This window comes from Pimephales promelas, chromosome 3 (genome assembly GCF_988280905.1).
Source record: "Pimephales promelas chromosome 3, fPimPro1.hap1.1, whole genome shotgun sequence".
In the NCBI taxonomy this organism is placed as follows: domain Eukaryota; kingdom Metazoa; phylum Chordata; class Actinopteri; order Cypriniformes; family Leuciscidae; genus Pimephales; species Pimephales promelas.
Genome location: NC_142771.1, coordinates 16569471 through 16591986, shown reverse-complemented (window position 1 = coordinate 16591986; position 22516 = coordinate 16569471). Strand labels below are relative to the sequence as shown.

Genomic DNA, 22516 nt, shown 5'->3' with positions numbered 1-22516 from the left:
ATCTATCTATCTATCTATCTATCTATCTATCTATCTATCTATCTATCTATCTATCTATCTATCTATCTATCTATCTATCTATCTATCTATCTATCTATCTATCTGTCTGTCTGTCTGTCTGTCTGTCTGTCTGTCTGTCTGTCTGTCTGTCTGTCTGTCTGTCTGTCTGTCTGTCTGTCTGTCTGTCTGTCTATCTGTGTCTAAAGTGAATATTTCTCAGAAGAAAGCTAATGTCACATTCTGGAACTAAAATGTTTTGTGAAAAAGTGGCATTGCTACTTTTGGTTAGTTACTCCCTAACACAGCAGGTGACTTTGTCCCTCTCAAACTCTTATGATGCTCAAATTGAACATTTTCAGAGAAATTGACCACTTCAGAGACACTGAATCAACTTCACATTATTTTATTTGTTCAGCAAACAGATTAAGATGTGAAGAATCGAATGCATAGTTCATTACAGGAGAGAGTATACGTGCGCCATGTATTTTCCCAGTATCCGCTGCTTGAAGCATAATAGACGTAAATCACCATGATATATGCACATATTTCTATATTGAACTATTAAATCAAACTAGAAAATATTCTCAAAGAAAAAAAAAAACATGCTGATTAGATGCAAGACATTCAGAGAAATGGGCTTGACACCGCAGAAGGTCACACTAATTACTGTCAAGGTTAAAGTGAACATTCACTTTAGAGGCACTTATGCAGACAGAACAGCCAATTTAAGAGCAGCTCATAATTGGGTACGTCCGATAAATTAACTGAGCAGAGAGACAAAGTTCAAGCACAGGGCAGGAGAGAGAGACCGATAGTCGCTAATCAGAGATGCCGGGGGTCCAAGAGGTCAGACCTCATAGAACTCTAAACCAGCCCAAATGGCATCAAGCATGACATACAAACATAAAGTGCATTTTGAGGACCAGTGATGCTTTAGGAAGTGTTTTTCTTAGTGCAAATTATATACAGCTATTAGAAGATGTGAACGATGAAAAAGACACTTGTTTCAACACTTAAAAGTACTTGAGCTGACCTGCATTTACGTTTCCTGGTTGGTCAATACAACTACAGCAACAAACCTGCTGCACTTTATAACAGACTGGAGGAAACATGGACGACAAGAGAACCAGGAAGTGATGTCATGTTTGAAAATACACAGAAATGACCACTGCAGGGGCATTACCCAGATAGCAGACTGACATTGAATCAACGTGGAAATATGACATCGAAACAACGTTGATCTGACATTGTTTTGCTCATCGAATTAACGTTGAACCAACGTCAGATGCGTCATTCTTTCAAAACTAACGGAAAATCCACTTGAAATCAACGCGTTGTTTCAACGTTATGAAAGCAAACCAATTTTCGATTTCATTTAGCTTTGAAGAATGCCGCGTCTGACGTTGGTTCAACGTTAATTCGATGAGCAAATCAACGTTGTTTCAATGTCATGAGAGACGTCGTTTCCACGTTGATTCAATGTCAGTTTGCTATCTGGGTAAATATTTGGACACATAAGCCACATCTGAAAAAATGGCATTGCATTATATGACAGTATCAAATCAAGTGGATTAAGTTTAAAGCAATACATTTTTCACTTAACACTTTCAAAAAGAAAGGTTTCAAGTGAGAGGTACACTGTTCTAAATAAAGATGAACAGTGTTGTGAAACTTTCTACTAATCGGCTGTTGCAACATGTGCGTAGGTATTGTGATAATACAACCCGATCGACGAATTTTACGAGGTGGCTAATTCATAACAATTCGTACTGTACACCCTCACTCTTACGAATTAGTAAGATTTTTGCTAAATCGTACATATTTTGAGTTGCCCAATTCGTATGAATTCATACGAATGACACACCCTGACCCCGCCCCTAAACCTACCCGTCACGTGGGTTTAGACAAATTGTACAAATTCGTATGAATTAGCCACCATTTAATCACTCGTACAAATTGGTCGTGAGATTGCGTTGGATAATCTATACCTGTTTAATCTGAGTAGAACTGGCTCCATACATACACTAAAAAAACACCTGCAGTATTTGTATAAGTCTCACCACGAAATTCATGTATTTTAAGTGTGACAAAGTGTCCAAATACGTTATAGGGCAACTCTATATTTAAGAGAGTTATTAAATGTTTGTTGCTGCCAACCCTCCAACAGCCAGATAAATGTACATTTTCTTTACTACTATGCCTGATTTAATGATTGATTGATTGATTTTATTTGACGACTTAAATATAAAAATATGAAAAACAGTAAGAAACTGTTTCATACATTAAAATCAAATACAAAAGTAGTCAGGGATAACACAATAAAGCCCGAAGACTTATTTCTATTGTGGTCACTTATAAAGGCAGCGGAAGAAGTCAAGTGGCAACACATCATACATCAATCATTCACATACATTAACCAAATTCATACATATTGTACAGAAAAAATAAACTATGGTATTATAAAAACTACAATTGGCCCCTTAAACCATAATTTCAGACCTTGTTTAAAATTACCTATACTTCTTACTGTCTTGAGTGTACCAGGTAGTTCCAACATAAAGAAAAGACTGTTTGGGGGGTACAAAATCGGTTGAGCTACCCCTAGTGGAGTACCTGTGAACTTCATTTACTATATTAAAATAATTTCTAAAATATTTAGGAACATCGCCATAAACAATTTTATGTACCATACCCAGCTGCATCTGAGACACTCGATCCTCAACTTTCAACCATCCCACCCATTCAAAGTGGGAAGATTCCAGATGAGTTCTAATGGGGAGGTCTAAAATTAGCCTTAATAATTTATTTTGAGACGTCTGAAGCCTATGTTTCAGGTTTACTCTGAGACCATTGTACCATGCACCACAAGCATAATCCAAAAATGGCTGAATTAAAGCTACTGCCAAAACTAGCTTTGTTTTTTCATCCAAAAACGTTGATAACTCTCTGATTAACTTTGGTGATTACCGCTGGCTGGACCTACTCCAGATAAATTACAATCTAACATCCAAGATAACTGATTGATTCCTTAATTACAATATCTCCAGCTAGGACCTTAAAACATGAGGCTTTCTTTAACTTTATCTTTGTTCCAAACAATAGGGATTCAGTTTTCCCTAAATGAAGTGATAATCTGTTATCAGCCATCCACATCCTAACCTTTAGGAGTTCTGTGCTAAGTATGCTTTCAATCATATTCTTATCCTTGTGAGAAACAATCAGCGCAGAATCATCTGCATATAAAAAAGACTGCATGAACAAGCAGACTTTTAAAGATCAGTCATTAATCATTGTTGAGTTGCATTGTCTTAAATGTGATGCTTGTACTGATTATGCTGGAAAGTTAATGTTTTTAAATATGGATGAACAATGTATAGTAAATTGTGGAGCAGTGATTAGCTGTTGAAGAATTGTTGCCATTGGTTGACATATCTTTCATATGCGTGGAGCTGATCTGTCATTGGTTTTGGTGGGTTTCAGCTTCACGGTGGCAAATGGATTCGTGCCTCTGCAAAAAAAGAATGAAATTATGTTAAACAGAAACATCTGCAATATAGATGATCTCTTATTGGTGCTGTGGATACGTAAAGCAACATAATTAAAGGTTAAGGGACATGAATATAAAAAGTGTTTTTACCGACCTTGGAAAAAGATCTGGTCGAGACTCAAATTGATCTTGTCTCTGTCGAAAACAAAATAAGAAAAGTCATTCAGTATGGCTGATTCTTTTAAAATGGGTTTATGCTATTCTTACAATTAGTATGCAGTAAAAGTCACAGCAAAACCACACAAATGTAATGTTTTCTCAGAGACTGATCTTGAAATCAAGGGTCAAACTCAAACCGAAAGCGAACTGCAGTAAACTAGAAACTAACTGCTAATATTTACATCAAAGGTATAAAACAGATGAACTCTTCCAGCCCATTAGATTTTATTTTGTGGCCTCCGATAATAAATAAAGATTATTTAAGTATGTTTTATAAGAAAACATTCTATTATCAATCTATTTTAAAAAATGCATTATTAATCCAATGTGTTACCTAGGCAACAACATTTCTTTGTAATTGTTTGTGTAATTTACAATCAAAGTGAAAATTCAAAGTAAATCCTGCATCAATTTTTTTTAGTACACTTTAAATTTTATATATGTTACAAAATAATTCTAACGTGAAAATGTCCTACTTCCTATCACGTGAACATAATATTTTTGTAATTATTGAACAACAAAACTGAGACATCGATGCGGAAGTCACTATGCAGGACATTATTATGCATTAATATACTAGACAAAATATTCAACTTAAAATTTATAAAAATCATGTAGGTTTATTGTTCAGTGTCGTATATAATGAACTTTAAACAATATTCCCAACAACTAATGTTACTGTGGTTTAATTGACTTCATCACTGTCTCCTCTCCACCAGTAAGCTGGTGTGTGGTGGGCGTTCTGGTGCACTGTGGCTGCCGTCGCATCATCCAGGTGGACGCTGCACACTGGTGGTGGATGAGGAGGTTCCCCCTTCTATGTAAAGCGCTTTGATTGCATGTATTATTGTGTATTAAATGTATTATTATTGTTTTCAACAATTAAGGGTTTTCCTCTGTCCTCAATATCACACCTGTTAGTATTTTGTAAAATCTAACAAAAGCCACATCAGCTTCCAGGAGATGACATCATTTTGGAGGGAAATGGACAGCACACATGTTGGTGAGCAATGGATTTGTGCAATTCTGTGATGTCTGTGGTTTTTGATGATCAACATGGATGCTGTCATGTAATCCAACTCCCTCACTGGTGTGTGTGTGTGTGTGTGTGTGAGAGAGAGAGAGAGAGAGAGAGAGAGAGAGAGAGAGAGAGAGAGAGCGCAAACCAGAACAGGCTCATATATAACTGATACTCTTTGCATCAATGTTGGTATAGCAGAAGATCACACCAAAGCATGCAGCATACACACACACACACACACACACACACACACACACATACACACACCGACCATCAGCAGAAAGAGCTGCCCCCCTGCAGCCACCAGAACGAAGGATGTGGTGTTGTAGAGAACAGAACTTCACCACAGTGCCCCTGCTGGCCATAGTAGGAACTGACACTTAAAATTCAAAGTCAGTCTGCTGTCATCTCATCTACACATTTACTTTAGCTTACAGTCAGGAATCTCTCCAGGGATTTAAAATATTCTGAACATCAGCAGATCTTAAAGAAATCCACAAACCACATCAGAATTTAAACACACACTCAAAGGATTCATACATTACAGTCACTGAACCTTAATCTTTACTTAAAGACAAAATGTTTGCCTTCATAAATTTAATCAAAATGTAATAACTTTACCTTTCCAGCTGAAATTAAAAGATTATTTAAACACAGTCTAATAGAGTTCTGATGGATAAAATCCAGTCATTTTAATAATGATGAATGAATGAATGATTAAAATTAGATTTTTTTTTGTTGTTCAGATGTTATTGTTGTTGATGTCGATTTTAACAGGTCTTACTCTGTTTTCTGAAGGGGTGGGAGTGACAGGCCTGGAGTTTCTAGATCTGGTTGATGGAGAAGGTGGCGGAGGAGGTGCAGGCGGAGTTATTTGTTGGCTGCTGCTCACAGTTTGATCGAGGAGGTTACTCATACTGCTGCTTCTTAAAGAACTGCTACTGAACAGAGAATAATGGTTAAAAGTCATGAGATAGAAGAAATGGGAAAGTAGAGAAAGCAGTATTGGCTTACCTGGAGACAGGTGGCCCAGGTGGTTCATTCATGGGGCCTACATAAGCAGCAGGGAACCAGCCTTGCCTAAACAATGCATAATAAATGAACAGGAAACAAAATCAGGTGGTCTGTTTGAACATCAGATGTTTTTAGAGTGTTACTGAGGAGAATAAAGCAACTCTCTTGCAAAAATGGACTTTTATGGAGTTGGACATACACCATTGTAGCCCAGATGTAATTTTATATGCATAGAAATAGGCGTTATTTAAGTTTGGTTTTAAACTATACTTTTAGGCACCACAACTTGCTTGCACTGAAATAGTGAAATATCTGCATCTTTATTTTATTGTTTTCTGATTGGGTAAATTCCGACGGTGATTATTCATGAGGGGCGGGGTTTTGGAGATGTGCGTTGTTTTTGCAGAAATGCATGGTGAAAGTGAAAGGAAGTCACAATCCGCTTAGTTATTGTAAAAATATGGGAAAGTACACCCAGTTATAATGGATGGCCAATCGTTGTGCTTTTCTGGGATGTTTGTCTACTTGTGTGAAGGTACATTTTCCGTTTTTGTGTTTAATACTGTCTGTATTAAATATGGTTAAGTACTGAGGAAAATGCTAATCGCGATAGCATGTTAGCATACATTTTGTGACTGTTGTGCACCCGTTATGTTTGTGATTTATTTGATAAGTTACATGGACTGATTATAACATATTTTTCACAGGAAACGGACAGTTGTTTTTGTGGTTGTGTTATGGGGATCATCTCCTCCTCAGTTTGGAAAGATAACGGTAACGTTAACCATTTATTTGCTTTAAAAGTGAAGCGGCCTTTATTTGTGTTTTTGGCCACCACGCTCTCAAGTCACAGGCCTGCAAAGATTTATTTTTGTTTGAGACTGTGTGAATGAATATCTTGGCCCACTTGATTTTTTGGTCATTAAGGTTCAGCTAAATTGAAATTTTATTAATCTGATTTGGGTGAAAATTGAATTGAGTATTCATATTGGAATTGTTTCAATTATACTCTGCATATTATTTAACTGCTTCCTCCTAAACGGAACATATTTAATCACAATAATTGAACTCTTTATTTTCATATTCTTTTATTTTTTCACATTAAATTGTATATAAGCACTCCATTCACATTTCAGTGTGTTTTTCCCCCTCCAGTTTACATCATTCTTTGTGGGTTTAATCTGTGAATTTAAAAGCATCTTAGTAGGATAATTTGAAGTAAAGTAATAATTTCCTACTAAGTGGAGGCACTGCCAAAGTAAGCTGTTGCAAAGTTTATTTAATTAAGTTGTCATAAAACAAACCAACACCTGCGTTATTTATTTTATTAATATATAGGACCGACCCAGGGCCCCATCTCGTGTTATATTTACTAAATTGGGTTAGCTACATTCACTATCATAATTAGCATTGGGACAAGGGGTTACACCATCAAAATTAAAGACGTTCAAGTCTTGAATGAGAACGAATCATTCTCTTAAGCAGTTAACTGGTTCACAGAATCAAACTTTAGTTGTGGATTAATGATACTTTATATTTTCACATTTGATGTAGCACGCACGCTCCCTGAGCAGCACCGAATGAGCTAATATAGACATGGCCAGATGGGTCATTGAACCAAAGAACTGGTTTGAAATGAACAAATCAAACCTACAGGCAGAATGGAAAGTCGACTTTTTCAGTCATGTCCGACCAGGGGCACCGCTGGAAACACCCTACCCCATTACAGTGCACCTACGTCTGACTCAAAGGCCATGTTTACACCTGGTATTAAGATGCAATTTGGTAAATCGGACTAGTCGGACTAATCACTAGTCGGACGATACTAAATACGGTGTAAACTGGGTATAAAACATTATGAGCTTGTCCACTTTCGAAAACTTTCAAAGGTCGTCGAAAACACATTTGACCGGATTGCTTTCATAGTGTAAACGCTCATGTGTTCGAACAGCCAAAAAAGATACTCTACCCCTACGGACATAATGTGTGACAAAATCATAATGTGAAGCACACTAGCTGGATGAGATTTATAATTTGTTGGCTTAGACCCAAATTGGGTTACTTTGAAGGCGAAAAACGTACTAAGCACAATGTTCTCTCGCCATTCCTGATTTCAAACATAACCTTGCGTTTGTCAGAGAAGTAATGAAAGCTGATGATCTCCATGTATTTCCATCATCTACAGTCACGTTCATATGTAAATTGAGTGAGTTTATTTTGTCCATTAGATCGAAAGATCTGAAAAAACACATTTACCCGCCCATAGATCCTCCCCTCGAAGAAATCGGGACAGAAGTGATTGAAAGTTAGTGGACAAAAGAGACGGATTAAACACTAGGTGTAAACAGGAATGTGTCTCCCTCGTCTACTTGTGATACGATCAACCAAATGCATTAATACCAGGTTTAAACAGCCAAAAAGAATCAAATGAGCCGGTTCTAACCGTCAAGTCTTTTAAAGGTTATTCTCTGACTGTCAGTCCAAATCCGATTTTTGTGCATTTCCGATTGGAATCTGATCATATGTAGCATGTGTGACTGTGAAGAGCAAAAAAAGCACACTAAATGAGATTTGCACAAATCAGTTTGGAGGTGCATTAATGTGTGGTTTGAAATCCTATTTAAATCGCATTTCTGGAAATATGTTTCAGTCTGACCACTCTAATCAGATTTTGCATGATTTATGTCACTATCACGGCATGTAAAACATAAACATGTACTTTGTTAAAGGAAACATGCTTAAAGTCGCTGCAGGAACAAGGTTGTGTTGTTTGCAAAGTGCCAAATGAACAACAAATGACAATATAATGGAGACATTACAGTACGGAATAAAGCTGCGCATAGTTGAGCAAGGTAACCCCCAATCACTCCCCGGGTGCCTCAGTGAATGGCTGCCCACTGCTTTGGGTGAGTGTGTCCACGGTTTGTAGTGTGTGTGATGATCAGAGTACATTTTCCGAGTATGAGTTACCATACTTGGCCTTGACGTCACTTCACTTAAGTTGGATTCAAGATATTTTTATTTAAATGTAATGCTCAATGGACCAGAATAAAACAGCCCTAATCAAAAGTCTAAAGGTGAGGATTAAGGTGTCAACTGGTCTCACCGTCCAGAGCTATCAGAACATCCATACAGCCAGCCGTTCCTAGGCTCTTTAAGGAGCAGTGTGATGGCTTCTCCCCGAGAGAACGGCAGGAGGGTGGAGTTAGCATTGGGAGGGTGGGGCACCAGTGCTCGCATCACTTTGCCACCAGCCAATCCTGAGACTGAGTTGGAACGACTGGGCTGGGGGGAGGGGCCTGCGAAGAAGGGCTGAAATTGTCATATTGAGCACAAAAAAGGCTATAATATTCTTCAAACGTTTCGTCTGATGCCAGAATAAAGTCTTCACACCTCTAGAGGGCACCGTTCCCAGTGGCTGCTCTGCCCAGCGGTTAACATCAGGCTGACAGAACGACATAGTAACATGGGGTGAGTTTAAACATCCACATCTATGAACAGCATCATCATTTAGGGTCGCTAAGTGCCATATGATTATTTTTTAATGTGACTAAAAGAATAAATATTGATGTGATTGACTTTTTCCTCCAGAACAGCAGGAGGCGCTATGAGATGGAGGTTATTTTTTAATGCGATTATTGTGTCATTATACTGTATCTCACAATGTTCTCCTCCAGTCGTGAAGGAGTGCGTGGATGGGATTCTCTTGTGTGATTCACCAGATCTTTCCAGCCCTCTGCTCTGTTTTGCAGGCCGCCCCCTGTCTGTGGGAGGAATAACACTGTCAATGTTAATCAGACTGAACAATTTGCAAGCAATTTGCAAGTAAATCCAGCTACAAGAAATTTTTAAAAGGTGGGAAAAAGAATATTCTAGAAAATAACATTTATGTAGCATGAAGCACGTTTTTAAAGTCCCCTCGAAAATTGTGTTAATAAAAAAAGTACATTTTACTAATAATAAGCTTTTATAACGCTTTTAGTACATTTCAAGCACTTTTGACAAGTTCTCCTTAATAATATCTACATATTACTTTGGTTACAACTCATTAAGTGGCAAGTTAATTATAAAAAAATAATGGCATTAACCTTGTTCATGAGATATGCAATAGACTGGGTGAGTCCGCAGTGTTTCTCCGCCAGGAATCGATATCTTCTTTCTTCCTCCTTTAATGCGTCTTTCTGACACTCTCTGAGGAAGTGCACATACTCACTGCCATCCTGAACACAAACATCACCTTCATAATTCTTCTGTTTTAATGAGAAATTACATCTAAAGTGCCATTTGGGAAGAGTAACACACTCATAGAAATCCACGATAAAGGTTAGATGTCTTACGGTGGAGTTTCTATCGTCATCAACGGCGGCCATCTTGTCACAGGCAAGCTGATGTAAGATGAGTGATCAGCACAAACACAAATACTCTTATGTACTCTTAAACACAAATACTTTTAAATACTCTTTGAAATCTTGACAGATTTACAAAAGATTTGGTTTCTTACAAACGTTATTAACGTGGCTATAATTCTGGGTGATTATTTATTTCTACACTTATTCATAAGTATGCAGTCTCATAGCTACATCTCTGTCGTTTATAACAAACCAAACTGTTTGAAAATCAGTAGAAAATTGAGCAAGTTATGGTTATTAAAAAGTACATGCACCATTAAAACACGTCATGTTACGAGTGAGCGAGCTCCCTGTGACAAGATGGCCGCCAGGTGCAGACATCGACCTCCATTGGCCATCAGCGTAGACGAGATATCTAGCCTTTATTGTGGATATACTGTATATGCACACACTGCTCTCACCTGTGGGACCCCTCGCCTCATCTGTCTCTCCAGTGCTGTTGCCTGGTTTCTCACCTCCATCTCATAGCGCCTCCTGCTGTTCTGGAGGAGAAAATGAACCATATCAATATTAGTTTCAACATTCCGATTAGGCCTAATTTAAATCAGCTAATGCTCCATGTTATGAGTTTTGAGAAGGTTGAAGGAAGGAATCCTTTATTAAGATGCTCATCTCAAGCTGCCGTTGTAATTGTGATAACAAACAGGTGTTTACGCGGGTTTTGTTTTCTTAAAATGCACATTCTCTTGTTTGCATTTACAATACAGAATAAAAAACTCACCGATATGTAATCTTTATCTAGTCTGACATTGTTGTCCATCTCTTGAAGGACCTCGGAGTGGAACCAGCGGAACTGAATCAATCAGACATACTCATTATACATGGGATTAGCTGTACAGACAGTCTAACAAGTATTACGTCAACAAAGTGACAGATATAAAAAGATCAATAGAGGTCTGTAACACACCACTCCCTCCATCTCATTGGTGAGTCTCCTCTGACTTTCTGAGATCTGTATTAACACATCACCTGCAAAACAAACACACACTTTTTTTATGATCTTATTACAGCTACTGTATCTTCTGGTTGAGTGTGCTAAAGTATAGGTATTACCCTCTAAAGGTTGCACTGCCAAGCTGACGTTATGTCATCATTTATTATTTAACATCACGGGAGGTGCAGTTATCTGATATTGACTACAAAACTGACACACACACAAACACACACGCACATACTGTCACACCAACTCTCGGTGGCCATAAAATATGATTCATAACAACAAAAGCACCATAGAAATTTAATGGAATTTTTCCATTAAACCACAACAGGGTGATAGATGTCAGCCATAAATAAAATCTCTCTCTCTCTCTCTCCCTCCCTCTCTCTCTCTCTCTCTCTCTCTCTCTGTTTTATTCTTGGGCAAGCAAAACTAGCTATTTGGAAGACGTAGGGTTGCTCTTGAAGGATGAATTGTTAAAGTTCCAAGTCTGTTTACAGCACTTGTTGAATCAAGAATAAGGGCTGAATATATTTTCTTTAAAACTACAGGAAATATGGTTGAATTTATGTGCAAATGGTGCGTAAATAGTGGTTTGTGTTGTGTAAATATGATGTTTTATCTTTTGTCTGGTGAATATTTATTTAATATTTCTTGTATTATTGTTAAGTGTGTAATGTAATTTTTGATTGAGTAAAGAGATATTTAAACGTCTCTCTCTCTCTCTCTCTCTCTCTCGTGTGTAAGAAGGTTCTGGGAAGAACAGAGTGCCTTTACAAGAGCAAAGTACAATATGAGTGTTTAAAGGACACTGTCTCCCTCCCAATTTATCACCCTTAATAAAAAAAAAACACTCAAAACTCTTTCTCTCGCTCTCCCACACTGTCCCTGTGATGGAAAGTAAGTACTTATCATAAAAAAGAAAATGAACTGTGTATCGAAAAAATCTTTGACTTCGACAGAAATGTGTCCTGCTGTAATTTAAAAGTAAAAGATTGTGAAAGAAAATGAAAGGATAAGAGGAAATAAAAGCTTACCTAGCAAGTGCGATGACATAGTTTGCATGGCCTGTTCACCCATCTTAGACAGAGCATTGAAATAGGCCTCACTGGTGACGGCAAGGGCTGTAGACACACATTTTGATTCATTTACCATAGTAAGACTGATTTTAACATCTTTTCACAGTAATACTATCTGAACATCCTTTAAACAAGATGAACTTTCCTAAAATAAAATATTAAATACATTTTCATTCAAGAATTTGTTAGACAGAAAATATGTCATTTCTGGGCGGGCTAACTTTGAAAGCATGAGATCCCACCCCCACTTCAAAGCGACTCCAAAGACATGCCTCCATCAAAACACATAAGCCCACACAAAGCGTCACTAGAGACGACGTTAAATTACCTCATTTCTCAAAGCACATAACATTACAATAATAATGAACATAAACATTTAAATCCTTGCTTATCTGGCTTATGCTACTCCGAGCAACGTCTGAACTTTGTATTTCAAGCACTTCTTGCGTTGTTCGACTCGCTTGGTTTAGTCCTCAGATGTAAGTCGCTTTGGATCAAAGTGTCTGCTAAAAGATGTAAATGTAAACAACTTAAAGAGCACTGACCTGTACCACTGACTGCTTCAGATTCATTTCAAAATGAATAGTGTTGACATGAGAAATATTTCTATAGAAAGCTTGAAATGTCTACCTTTAAACAGACCAATTCAAATCGAAAAGAAAGTTGCATTTCTCTCTAGGGACGTTCGTGTCAAGCCAGCATCATCAACTCCATCTTCATAGCAGACACTGACGCAGAAAACACTAGTTTATTAATATAATAAATAATTAATATGTCTCCTGCACCCTTTTTGCACTGACACATTCATAATCATTACGCTACTTTTTCTGGTGCTTTGAGACACATTTTATGTACTATGCGCTTGAGCGTGGAAGAGGCTATATATATATATATATATATATATACACTGTATATATATTCACGCTCAAATAGACACAGGCTACATAAATCCTGAAGATCTAGCATATCTAGGCAGGTGGAGCTGCATGAGGTGGAGGGTTTCAGAGGAACTCTGATAAGGTGCTGCAAGACTAGCCTACAGTAAACACTAAACCAGATTTAAATGTTGAGCGAGTAATCTCATTGGCTGCATAATCACCAGAGGCCAATCAGCTTGTGCCATGAGGTAATTTTTTCATAGGAACAGACACTATCAAAGCTTCTGATGTACATAATGTCAAGTTTGCACAGTTACCCTGGTGTTAGTGAAACTCAAGACTCGTAAAATAGACAGTCATTAAACAATGATGTTGAATGAGCCAATGGCGTTGCAGCAATGCTGACTTATTATCATCAACGACAACCGCCAGACCAAAGTTCAGCCACTCCACTTTCTTTCTTCCTCCTTTCATCTTTTCCAGTCTTATACTTGCTTGCCTCACTCAACCTCATTCATTCTTTATCATGTTGACTTGCCTTGGAAAGCCTGAATGTAGCTGTTTCCCAGTGTCACCAGTCTCTGCAAGCTTGGGTTGAACTGCTCCATTACGCTCTGAGCGGGAGGACAAACGGTTTGGGAATGACAATCTGAATAACTAATCAAATGTCAACTCATTTTGTAACTATATGTTACACCACATTTTCTAATTATCTAAAAAATCGAATCTAAAAAACACTTCTGAACAAATATATTTATAAATATTTTATTTAACTTAATATGAGCAAATTATATGATCAAAAAAATCTATGCTTCATGCTGGATATTTATAGATTTATTATAAAATTATATAGGCAACATTTCTGGGCAAAATACATAATTGTATATACATGTAAATAAATCTCAGTGTATTTTATTACACATGTTCTATTCAGTTAATAGACATGTGATTGTGTAATCCAGACTCAATTGTGAAAGACTTCACGCTTACCGTATAAATGGCCAGAGTGGTTCGGTGCAGTTGATCACTGTTTTGTCCTGACATCCTGATCTGTCACCGTAGCACAGCAAACAAATAAATAACTTCCACTTACTAAACAACAAACAACCAGACTGACTGCTGATCTCCCCCTTGTTTCCTGTGTCCTCTCTGGTCTTGTCCTGTTTGTGAGTTGAGTATTTGTGTGTGTATAAGAGAGAGAGGGGGAAACGGTGAGCTATTGTCACCCGTGTGGCCTGTGAATTATTGAACAGTGCAGAGTAATAAAAGTGTGACTTAGGTTAGACACCTGCCATAAAAACACTGCACATCAGAGATAGGAGGAGACAGGTGCTGTTGTACCGTCTTAGTATTTTTCTCAGTGCAGTGATCAGAAACCTTTGCAAGCCCCTGATTTAGCTACATTTATGCACTTGGCAGACACATTTATCCAAATCGACTTAATATTATTTTGCAGTTGCTTCATATATATTATTTATATATTTTAAATAATATATATTATTTTGTCATTATTATTACTATAAAAAATAGTTCACATAAATGATTTTCATTGCGACAGGCCCCATAAATGTTTTATAAAAACTTGCTTGTGCTTGGAAAACAATTATATTCTTTAACATCACTCATATAGGCTACTTATTTATCCCATAAGCATAATCATACAATATATATTACATTTAATTTATTATTTTTAATAATATTTATTATTATTAAATTTATCATTTTTAAATGTGTGTTATAATAATGCCTAGTGTCATTAGTGTTGATGATGATGATGATGATGGTAGTTTAATATAATGATAATAAAATAAAAGTGACAAAATTAAAAATGAACTATAGGCTCCTAATATATATGAAACTGGCCACCCGCAAGTTTCAATTAACTGTCGATCACTCTCTCTCCTTGCATGGGCCGTATTGTCAGAGAGGCGCGCGGGCGCATGTGTGTGTTTGTGTTTGGTTCACTCCTCCACTCTCCACGGCGCAGGATCTTTCCATCGCTTCCGCGGAAGAACCCGTCTCTGCTGTCCCATTAAAGATGGAGCTGTCTGCGGCAGGCGACCGTGTGTTTGCCGCCGAGGCCATTCTGAAGCGCCGCGTCCGTAAGGTCAGTCTGTTTTATTAAAACTCATTTTATTTCTTTCACTGCGGCCTACAAACCCAGTAACTTCAGCCCTGCAGACCGAGCGCAGTGAATTGAACTGCATTAGAGCACCATGCTTTCTGTGCAACTATAAACCGCTCGAGTAACCCGTGTTACGCATATTTTGTGTATGCATTCATACGACTGAGTTGCTTAATTTTGAGCTCAGGGTGAGTGTGTAGTGTGTGTCTGTTTAGATTAGACTGGCGCCAGCTGGAGCGGGACTGGTGCTGTTAGCGCGTTAGCTTTTTTGTGTCTACCCGGAGTGTAAATTTTTGACAAAGGCCGGTTCGTCTGACACCCCATCGACAGCAGGCGCGATGAGACGCGACGCTGCAACATTAAATCGCTTGCACTGTAGCCTACACAACAGTAATGTTTACATTGCGTTAAAAGCAACTGAACGGTATACATTTTTCGCGCGGTTGTATAGTTTTGGTCGGACTCATTTATAATGGAATCTTTGCGTTCTGTATCTGTGGCGAGTGGCGTCGCGTCGCGTAGCAACCACTAGTTTTGACGTTCAAATCGCTGTTTGTTTTTGTTTTCCGTACAGCAGGCGATTTTTTGAGGTTCGGTGTGGGGGAAATTTTGGTTGTCAAATCACCAGCATCTACTGATTGTTAAAAATATGAAAGAACTTTGTATAGTGTGTTGCATTTGATGCACTAATTGGTATTTTATTATTATGAGGTAAGAATTTAAAGAAGTAGTTTGCACTATTTTTTTGTTGTTTTTGTTTGTTTGTTCAAATGACTTTATCCCATGTCCTCTAAAGCCTTAAAGGGATAATTCACCTTAGTTCACCCAAAAAACAGAAAATTATCCCATAATTTACTGCCGCAAGCCATCCTACGTGTAAATGACTTTCTTCTTTTAGCCTAACACAATCAAGGTATATTTAGTTATTAAAACACATCCAGGCTCTTCCAAGCTTTTCAATTTGATCGAATGGTGCCATTTTTTGTAGTCCTCAAAAAAGCTGATGTATGACGTATGTGTAGCATCTTGTGAGAAGTGACGAACGTCATATGCCTACGTCATACTCTGAAACTCGACTCTCTTTTTTCTTAAATTATCGGATATTTTTCATTTTGGGTGAAGTACCCCTTTAAAATAGCTTTGTCATATGGACAACTTCCACTCAACTCTAAATAGGACATGCATTTTGAAGGATGGATTGTTGAATATGCTCTACTTTTTATGATATATTTACAGGTGTTTAAATATATATGATGGAGCATGATCTGTATAGGACAAGCTGAGTAAAGAATCTTTAAAAATATCTACTTATGTCTTCCACTGAAAAACAACAGCATGCAGATTTATAAGGGCATGAAGGAGAGTAAATAATGACAGAATTATCTTTTTGGATTTACTATTATTTCAATGAGTTATCTTTCAGAAATGTTGGAAACTGATTTGTTATTTCCATAGGGACGGATGGAGTACCTAGTGAAATGGAAAGGATGGGCAATAAAGTGAGTTAACAGAAATATGATTCATTAGTTAAGCTTGTATGCCTAACAAGTAGTGAATGTTAAATTATATATATTTTGTATATTTTTTTCAGGTACAGCACATGGGAACCTGAGGAGAACATCCTAGATGAACGACTGGTTGCAGCATTTGAACAAAAGTGAGTTATTGCTTGTTATCGTTAATGATATCCCCCTGATTAACAATTTTAAAGGAAACGGACAAGTTACGAAATGTTAACTCCTGCGATCATGAGCGTTAAATACGTTTGTGACAGTTGATTCCTCTGTTTGAAGTGGTCTCCCAGAGTCAAAGCTAGATTGACTCTTTCCTGCATACCCACAGGAAGCAGTCTCGAGACATCTCTATCCACATCACATGAATACTTGAGTCTCACATCTCAAGTAAATCTTTTGTAGTCATGCTTAATGCTCAGAGGACGTTTGTTGTTCTTAAAGCTGAAACTGGCACAACCACTCAGTATACAAGCTCAAACCCTGACATAATCACAAACCCTTTGATCAACTCGTCTTTTTACTCAGAGAGCGAGAACAAGAGATGTATGGACCTAAAAAGAGAGGCCCGAAACCTAAAACGCTGCTTCTAAAGGTACGTCAGCAGCAATACCAACTGGCATGGAAATACATGTGTTTTGTAGTGTCATTTATTGAATTTGTTTTGTAAATATGCTTTAAAAATATTTTAAAAAACAGTTCACCCCAAAAATAAGCTCTCATCATTTACTTACTCTCATATTCCAAACCTATAAGACTTTCATTCATCTTCAAAACACAAATGAAGATATTTTTAATGAAAGTCCCTCCCTTGAAAGTCTATGTGAACAAAACTTTGATGCTTCAAAAGGTTCATAAAAACATTGTAAAAGAATATCATATAAATTGGGCAGTTTAAGTCTTTTTGCTTGCTTTATGACTTGCAGATTTAAATTAGGCTTTTATTCATTTATAAACATTGATCAACGCTCATATGTAGAGTACATCAAATATGACAAAATTAGGAATGTCATGATACCAAAAATCCAATATTTGGTACCAATACCACCAAAAGTACACAATACTCGATAGCAAAGTCGATACCACAGTTAAAAAATAATAATACCAATTATACCAAAAAATACCAAAACAATGTACTTGTATTTCTATAAGATAATTTGTTGCAATATTCAGTAATAAAACAAAAGAATAAGCACATTAGATGCAGTAGATAAATATATACAATAATAAAAAAAAAATACAAATTAAACTGCGGTATATTTTTTCAGGGACTGTAACAGTAGTATTCAAGTCAACATACTACAGAAATGGAATAATCAAATATAAAACAACCCTGCATAGTCATAACAGTACAAGTTAAATATAGATTAATCCTTATTAAAGCTTTTCTTTTGTTGTTTGATTATCACTAATAATATAGACAGCCAATATTAGACAGTAGCAGGATTTAAAGGCTGCTGTCACTAAGACCTAATGAACTAGATAATATGCTGTTCACATTCTTTGCCAATGCGAATATTCACCAAATATTAATTTACACATACATTTAGACATAACTGTATGTGTGTATTTGAGCATTTATGTGTTATAAAGCCGACACATGAGGTGCAATTTGAACAAGAGGTGTGTGCACTTTGGTTGAGAGTGTACTGACTGAAGAACATCTCTCAGAGAGCTCACGAGTAAAATCGCTTGAAAGAAAGATTATTGTCCATTTTACAGGAATATACTCTTTCTTTTTAATAAATTGTGAAATTTTTTTTCTACACCAAATATTTTCAGTGTACTTGCTTTACGTGCAAGAACAAAATCATTGGTTGGTTCTTGATAAAAGCTTAAACGTGCTTGCGTGACACGTGAGAACAAACCTCATTAGTTCTCGCGTATATCGAGCAAGTGCAGTTTTGGTTTAATGGACTTCATAGCGGGGCAGAAATCTCTCAGGTTTCATTTGTGTTTGAAAAATGAACGAAAGTCCTATTGGTTTGCAACAACATAAGGGTGAGGTAAAAAGGTGACTCTTTTATAAGTGAATAATTTTCGACTTTTTCCCAATTATTTAGTCAAGAGCGCAGGCTGCAGACACTTCCCCAAGAGTCCCGGAGTTCAAGCATAGTCGTCCTCAGCTGCATTCCAAGCTTCCTCCGCCCTTAGCTGCACCGTCCTACACCCCAACTGCCCCATCTAATGCTAAACTACAGTCGGGCGCTGCTCAGCCCAAACTGAAAAAAGACATTCACCGCTGCCATCGCATGGCACGGCGTCCCTTGCCCCGCCTGGATCAAACAGTCGGTCCCTCCGGTCCTTTTTCTTCCCGCCCAACAGTCAGTCCCTTTTCGGAAACGGTCCGTATTCTCAATCGAAAAGTCAAACCCAGGGAAGTGAAAAAGGGACGGGTCATTCTGAACCTCAAAGTGGTTGACAAGGCTGGGAATGGCGGAGTTGCTAATAGCAGAAGGACACATGTTCCCGCTACCCAGCAGTCCCATTTCGGGAGGCAGAAAATTCCATCCCGGAACAGGGTGATTGGTAAAAACAGGCGGTTTGGAGAAGTGTCCTACCGAGGAATCCAGCCCCCAATTAGGAGTTCTGGGTTTCCTGTTTTCGGAAAACTCTTCGATTCTCACTCTCTGAGCAGTGCAGACAACCAGACTCAAAGTGGAGAGAGTCGCAACAACACAAACAATCTTTCTTCCTCCAAAAGTTCAAAGGTCCTGAACGTGTCCAAAGGTCAGACTCTCAATGATGAACTGCCTCCGTCAAACTCAAGCTCGGAAGTTTCAGACGGCGAGCCACCCTCGCCGCAACAAACCCAATTCCAGCATTCCTCATTATCACCCAAAACCTCTGCAACCAACTCCCAAGATCCTGCCCTTCACAAAGGGGGCGCTCAACCCGTGGCATCCAAAAACAGCTCGGGTCCTTCTGCTCTTCCGTCCTCTCCTATGTTTTCCTCTTCGTCCTCTGCGTCGTCATCCTCAGAAGACAACGAACACATTCTGGACCTCTCCGTACCTCATGAAATGGACAGGCGATTGCGGCGACGGCATCCCTTCTCTGGCCGTCGGCAGCTCAAGGTTCCAGAAGTTCCCGTGTCAGAGGAGCCGTCGGAGGAAGAAGATTTGGACTGGCATCCTGACATGACATCCCGATGTGCCAATGTGGTCGTTACGGATATCACAGCTAACCTCCTCACCGTAACCATCAAGGAGTTCTGTCACCCACCATCCGCCACCTCTCCTCCCTGCTACCCCAAAAATATATCAGCTCAACACGACACACAACAGCCAAAGCATCCCCCTAGCAAAACATGAGTGCAGACAACACCGATACGGCCTCCTCTAGCCTTCAAAAGGGGTGTTGGGAGGTGTGTTAGTAGATTGTTTACAGTTTCAGCTGCCTTTGTTAATAGATGTGGCCAAGATGTCCACTCTACAACACTGTGCCATGACTTTTATAACCATGAAAGAATGTCTCTGATGAAGGTTGTTTGGCTCATTGTGTTCAATCTGAACTCATCGACGTTTCTAAGCAGATTAACTCAACAATGGCTTCTCTAAAGATGTGCTATTTATTCCATAAATCACAACTGATTGAGGTGTACCATTCAAAAGTTTGGGGTTGGTTCGATTTTCGTAATATTTTTGTCTTCTAGGCCAAAAATATAGAAAAAAATTACAATATACTGTACATAAATCTGTATTTGTGATTAAAGTTATTGCTGTGATGTCAAAGTTGAATTTTCAGCATCATTACTCCAGTGTCAGTGTCACATGATCCTTCAGAGATAATTTTAATGATGATTTGCTGCTCAAGAAACATTTATCATTGATGAAAACAGTTGTGCTGCTCAATTTGTTTGTAAAAACTAAGGAAACCTTTTATTCAAGATTCTTTCATGAACAGAAAGTTCAAAATAACAGTGTTTATTTGAAATACGTTACGTTACAACGTCTTTTATTGTCGCTTTTAATCAATTTTATACATCCTTGCAAGTATGCATTTATTTTTACAAATCGTACCAATCCCAAACTTTTGAATGTGTATATATATATATATATATATATACACACACAAGTGTTAATTGCGACTTATTCAAACTAAAACTGCAGCATTTTCGATCATTTCTGTGAGTGAATGTATTATAGCATCACGAACATTGAAATGTGCTGTAAACCGCAATTGAGGGCTCCATTTATATATATATATATATATATATTTTTTTTTTTTAGTTATATATTCACAATATTATATAGAGTCCAAATTGATCAAAGAGAGAGATTGATCAGGAGAGTTAAACACAGTTGTCCAATAATTTCTTAGGATTAGCAACATAATACATATTTTAAATGTTAGTGTATTGCAAATCAAGAAACGATAGTCCTATCCTCGCCAGAGTTTTTTCTTAAATTGTCCTAATAACAACAACAAAAATGGTGACATTCCAAGCTGATATCACGGCAATTTGTATGTTTTTTTTTTTGTTTTGTTTTTTTTCTTTTACGAGGTGGCTAATTTGTACAAAATCGTACAACCTCATTTTTACAATTTCATATGTTTTACAAAAAAGTGTCTTTAGGAAGGACCACACCTAACCATGTCCTTAAACCTACCCATCACTGGGGTCTTTGTACGAAACTGTACGAGTGAGGTGTGAACTGCAGTGTTGTGCAAGTTACTTCCAAACTGTAATACATTAGGTATTACTTGTTACTGTTATTTAAAAGTAATTCATTACCTTACAATATTACTGTCTCAGAATTGTAATGCGTTACATTACTCATGTATTACTTTTGAGTTACTTTCACCAAAATAACTAAGTAGAACTTAACTTTGGGGCTTCTAATGATATGCAATATGAAATCGCGATTGGCTGCACTCAGATCCACGAACCTACAGAATCGCGACACACCTCTTCCAACTCCAGCGTTATTCTCCTTACCGTCCAGATCCAATGCTACCTTATCTTTAAATTAGGCTACTAGTATTATTTGAAGTTAACATTATAAAATACGTAGACCTACACCACAAAACTAGTTGAGGATAAATTATTTAAAATTGGGGAAGTCCAGCATTATGGACATGACATTTGCAGTCAAAACTTGAAATAAAAATTCTCAGAAAATACATAATGTATTGAAACGTATATAGGCTACTTCCTTAAAGGACTCCAGACATTAGACAAATATCAGTCTATGTTTTATTTTCAATATTAGGGAAAAGACACACATTCATGCGTGACAAAAAAATAGGAGGCAAAACATATTTTTTTGTAATTCTGTTAATTACACTGCGCAAATCGGATGAGGAAGGGTTGGCTCTCCAGTCTCCATAGAACATAGAACAAGCCTCACTGTAATACAACTGTAATACAAGCCTCACTGAACATGTAACGAGTAAAATATTACTGAAAATTGATTAGTAATGCCTTACACTACTGCGTTACAGCAAAAAGTAATATGTTACTGTAATGTATTACTTTTGTAATGCGTTACTCCCAACACTGGTGAACTGTAAATTGTATGAAAGCGTACGATTTAGCCACCTCGTAAAATACGTACGATTTGCTGTGAGATTGCGTTGGACATTCCCGGCGTTAAACCACCGATACATTGTTTTTGTGAGATTACCTGCAGTAAATATTCCAGAGGAAAACAACTAAATATGTTGTCATAACGACAGGATACAATTCTTATAAGAAATATTTATTGCCAAAAAAGTTCCTCAATTCTCCTGTCATTGTGGCACAAAGTTAATATTTGACCCTGGTTATTTTTAGTTAAGCTTTGGCATATGGCATGATTCCTGATACAAGCACCTTCAGCTTTAAGGGTCC

The 22516-nt window shown here is 37.6% G+C and overlaps 2 protein-coding genes across 3 annotated transcripts; one reads left to right on the top strand and one right to left on the bottom strand.

The window, feature by feature from the left end:
* Nucleotides 1-1097: 1097 nt before the first annotated feature.
* baiap2l2a (BAR/IMD domain containing adaptor protein 2 like 2a) lies at nt 1098-14278 on the bottom strand. Of its 2 annotated transcripts, none has more exons than XM_039687294.2 (14): nt 14035-14278; nt 13583-13658; nt 12125-12211; nt 11058-11119; nt 10872-10943; nt 10552-10632; nt 9830-9961; nt 9404-9505; nt 9135-9186; nt 8848-9040; nt 5742-5807; nt 5512-5668; nt 3642-3682; nt 1098-3508 (listed from the first exon to the last, which is right to left on the bottom strand). In XM_039687294.2, the coding sequence occupies exons 1-14, from the start codon at nt 14086-14088 to the stop codon at nt 3436-3438; spliced, it is 1248 nt and encodes a 415-aa protein (XP_039543228.2). In that variant the 5' UTR covers nt 14089-14278; the 3' UTR covers nt 1098-3435. The 2 variants fall into 2 exon arrangements, with proteins under 2 accessions (XP_039543228.2, XP_039543229.2); XM_039687295.2 differs by having other exon boundaries at nt 5512-5665; nt 14035-14277.
* Nucleotides 14279-14923: 645 nt separating this feature from the next.
* On the top strand, nt 14924-20283 carry cbx6b (chromobox 6b). Its single transcript, XM_089128388.1, has 5 exons — nt 14924-15151; nt 16625-16668; nt 16761-16826; nt 17209-17275; nt 18744-20283. Exons 1-5 carry the CDS (start codon nt 15083-15085, stop codon nt 19992-19994), a joined length of 1497 nt encoding a protein of 498 aa, XP_088984514.1. The 5' UTR covers nt 14924-15082; the 3' UTR covers nt 19995-20283.
* The last annotated feature ends 2233 nt before the right edge of the window (nt 20284-22516 follow it).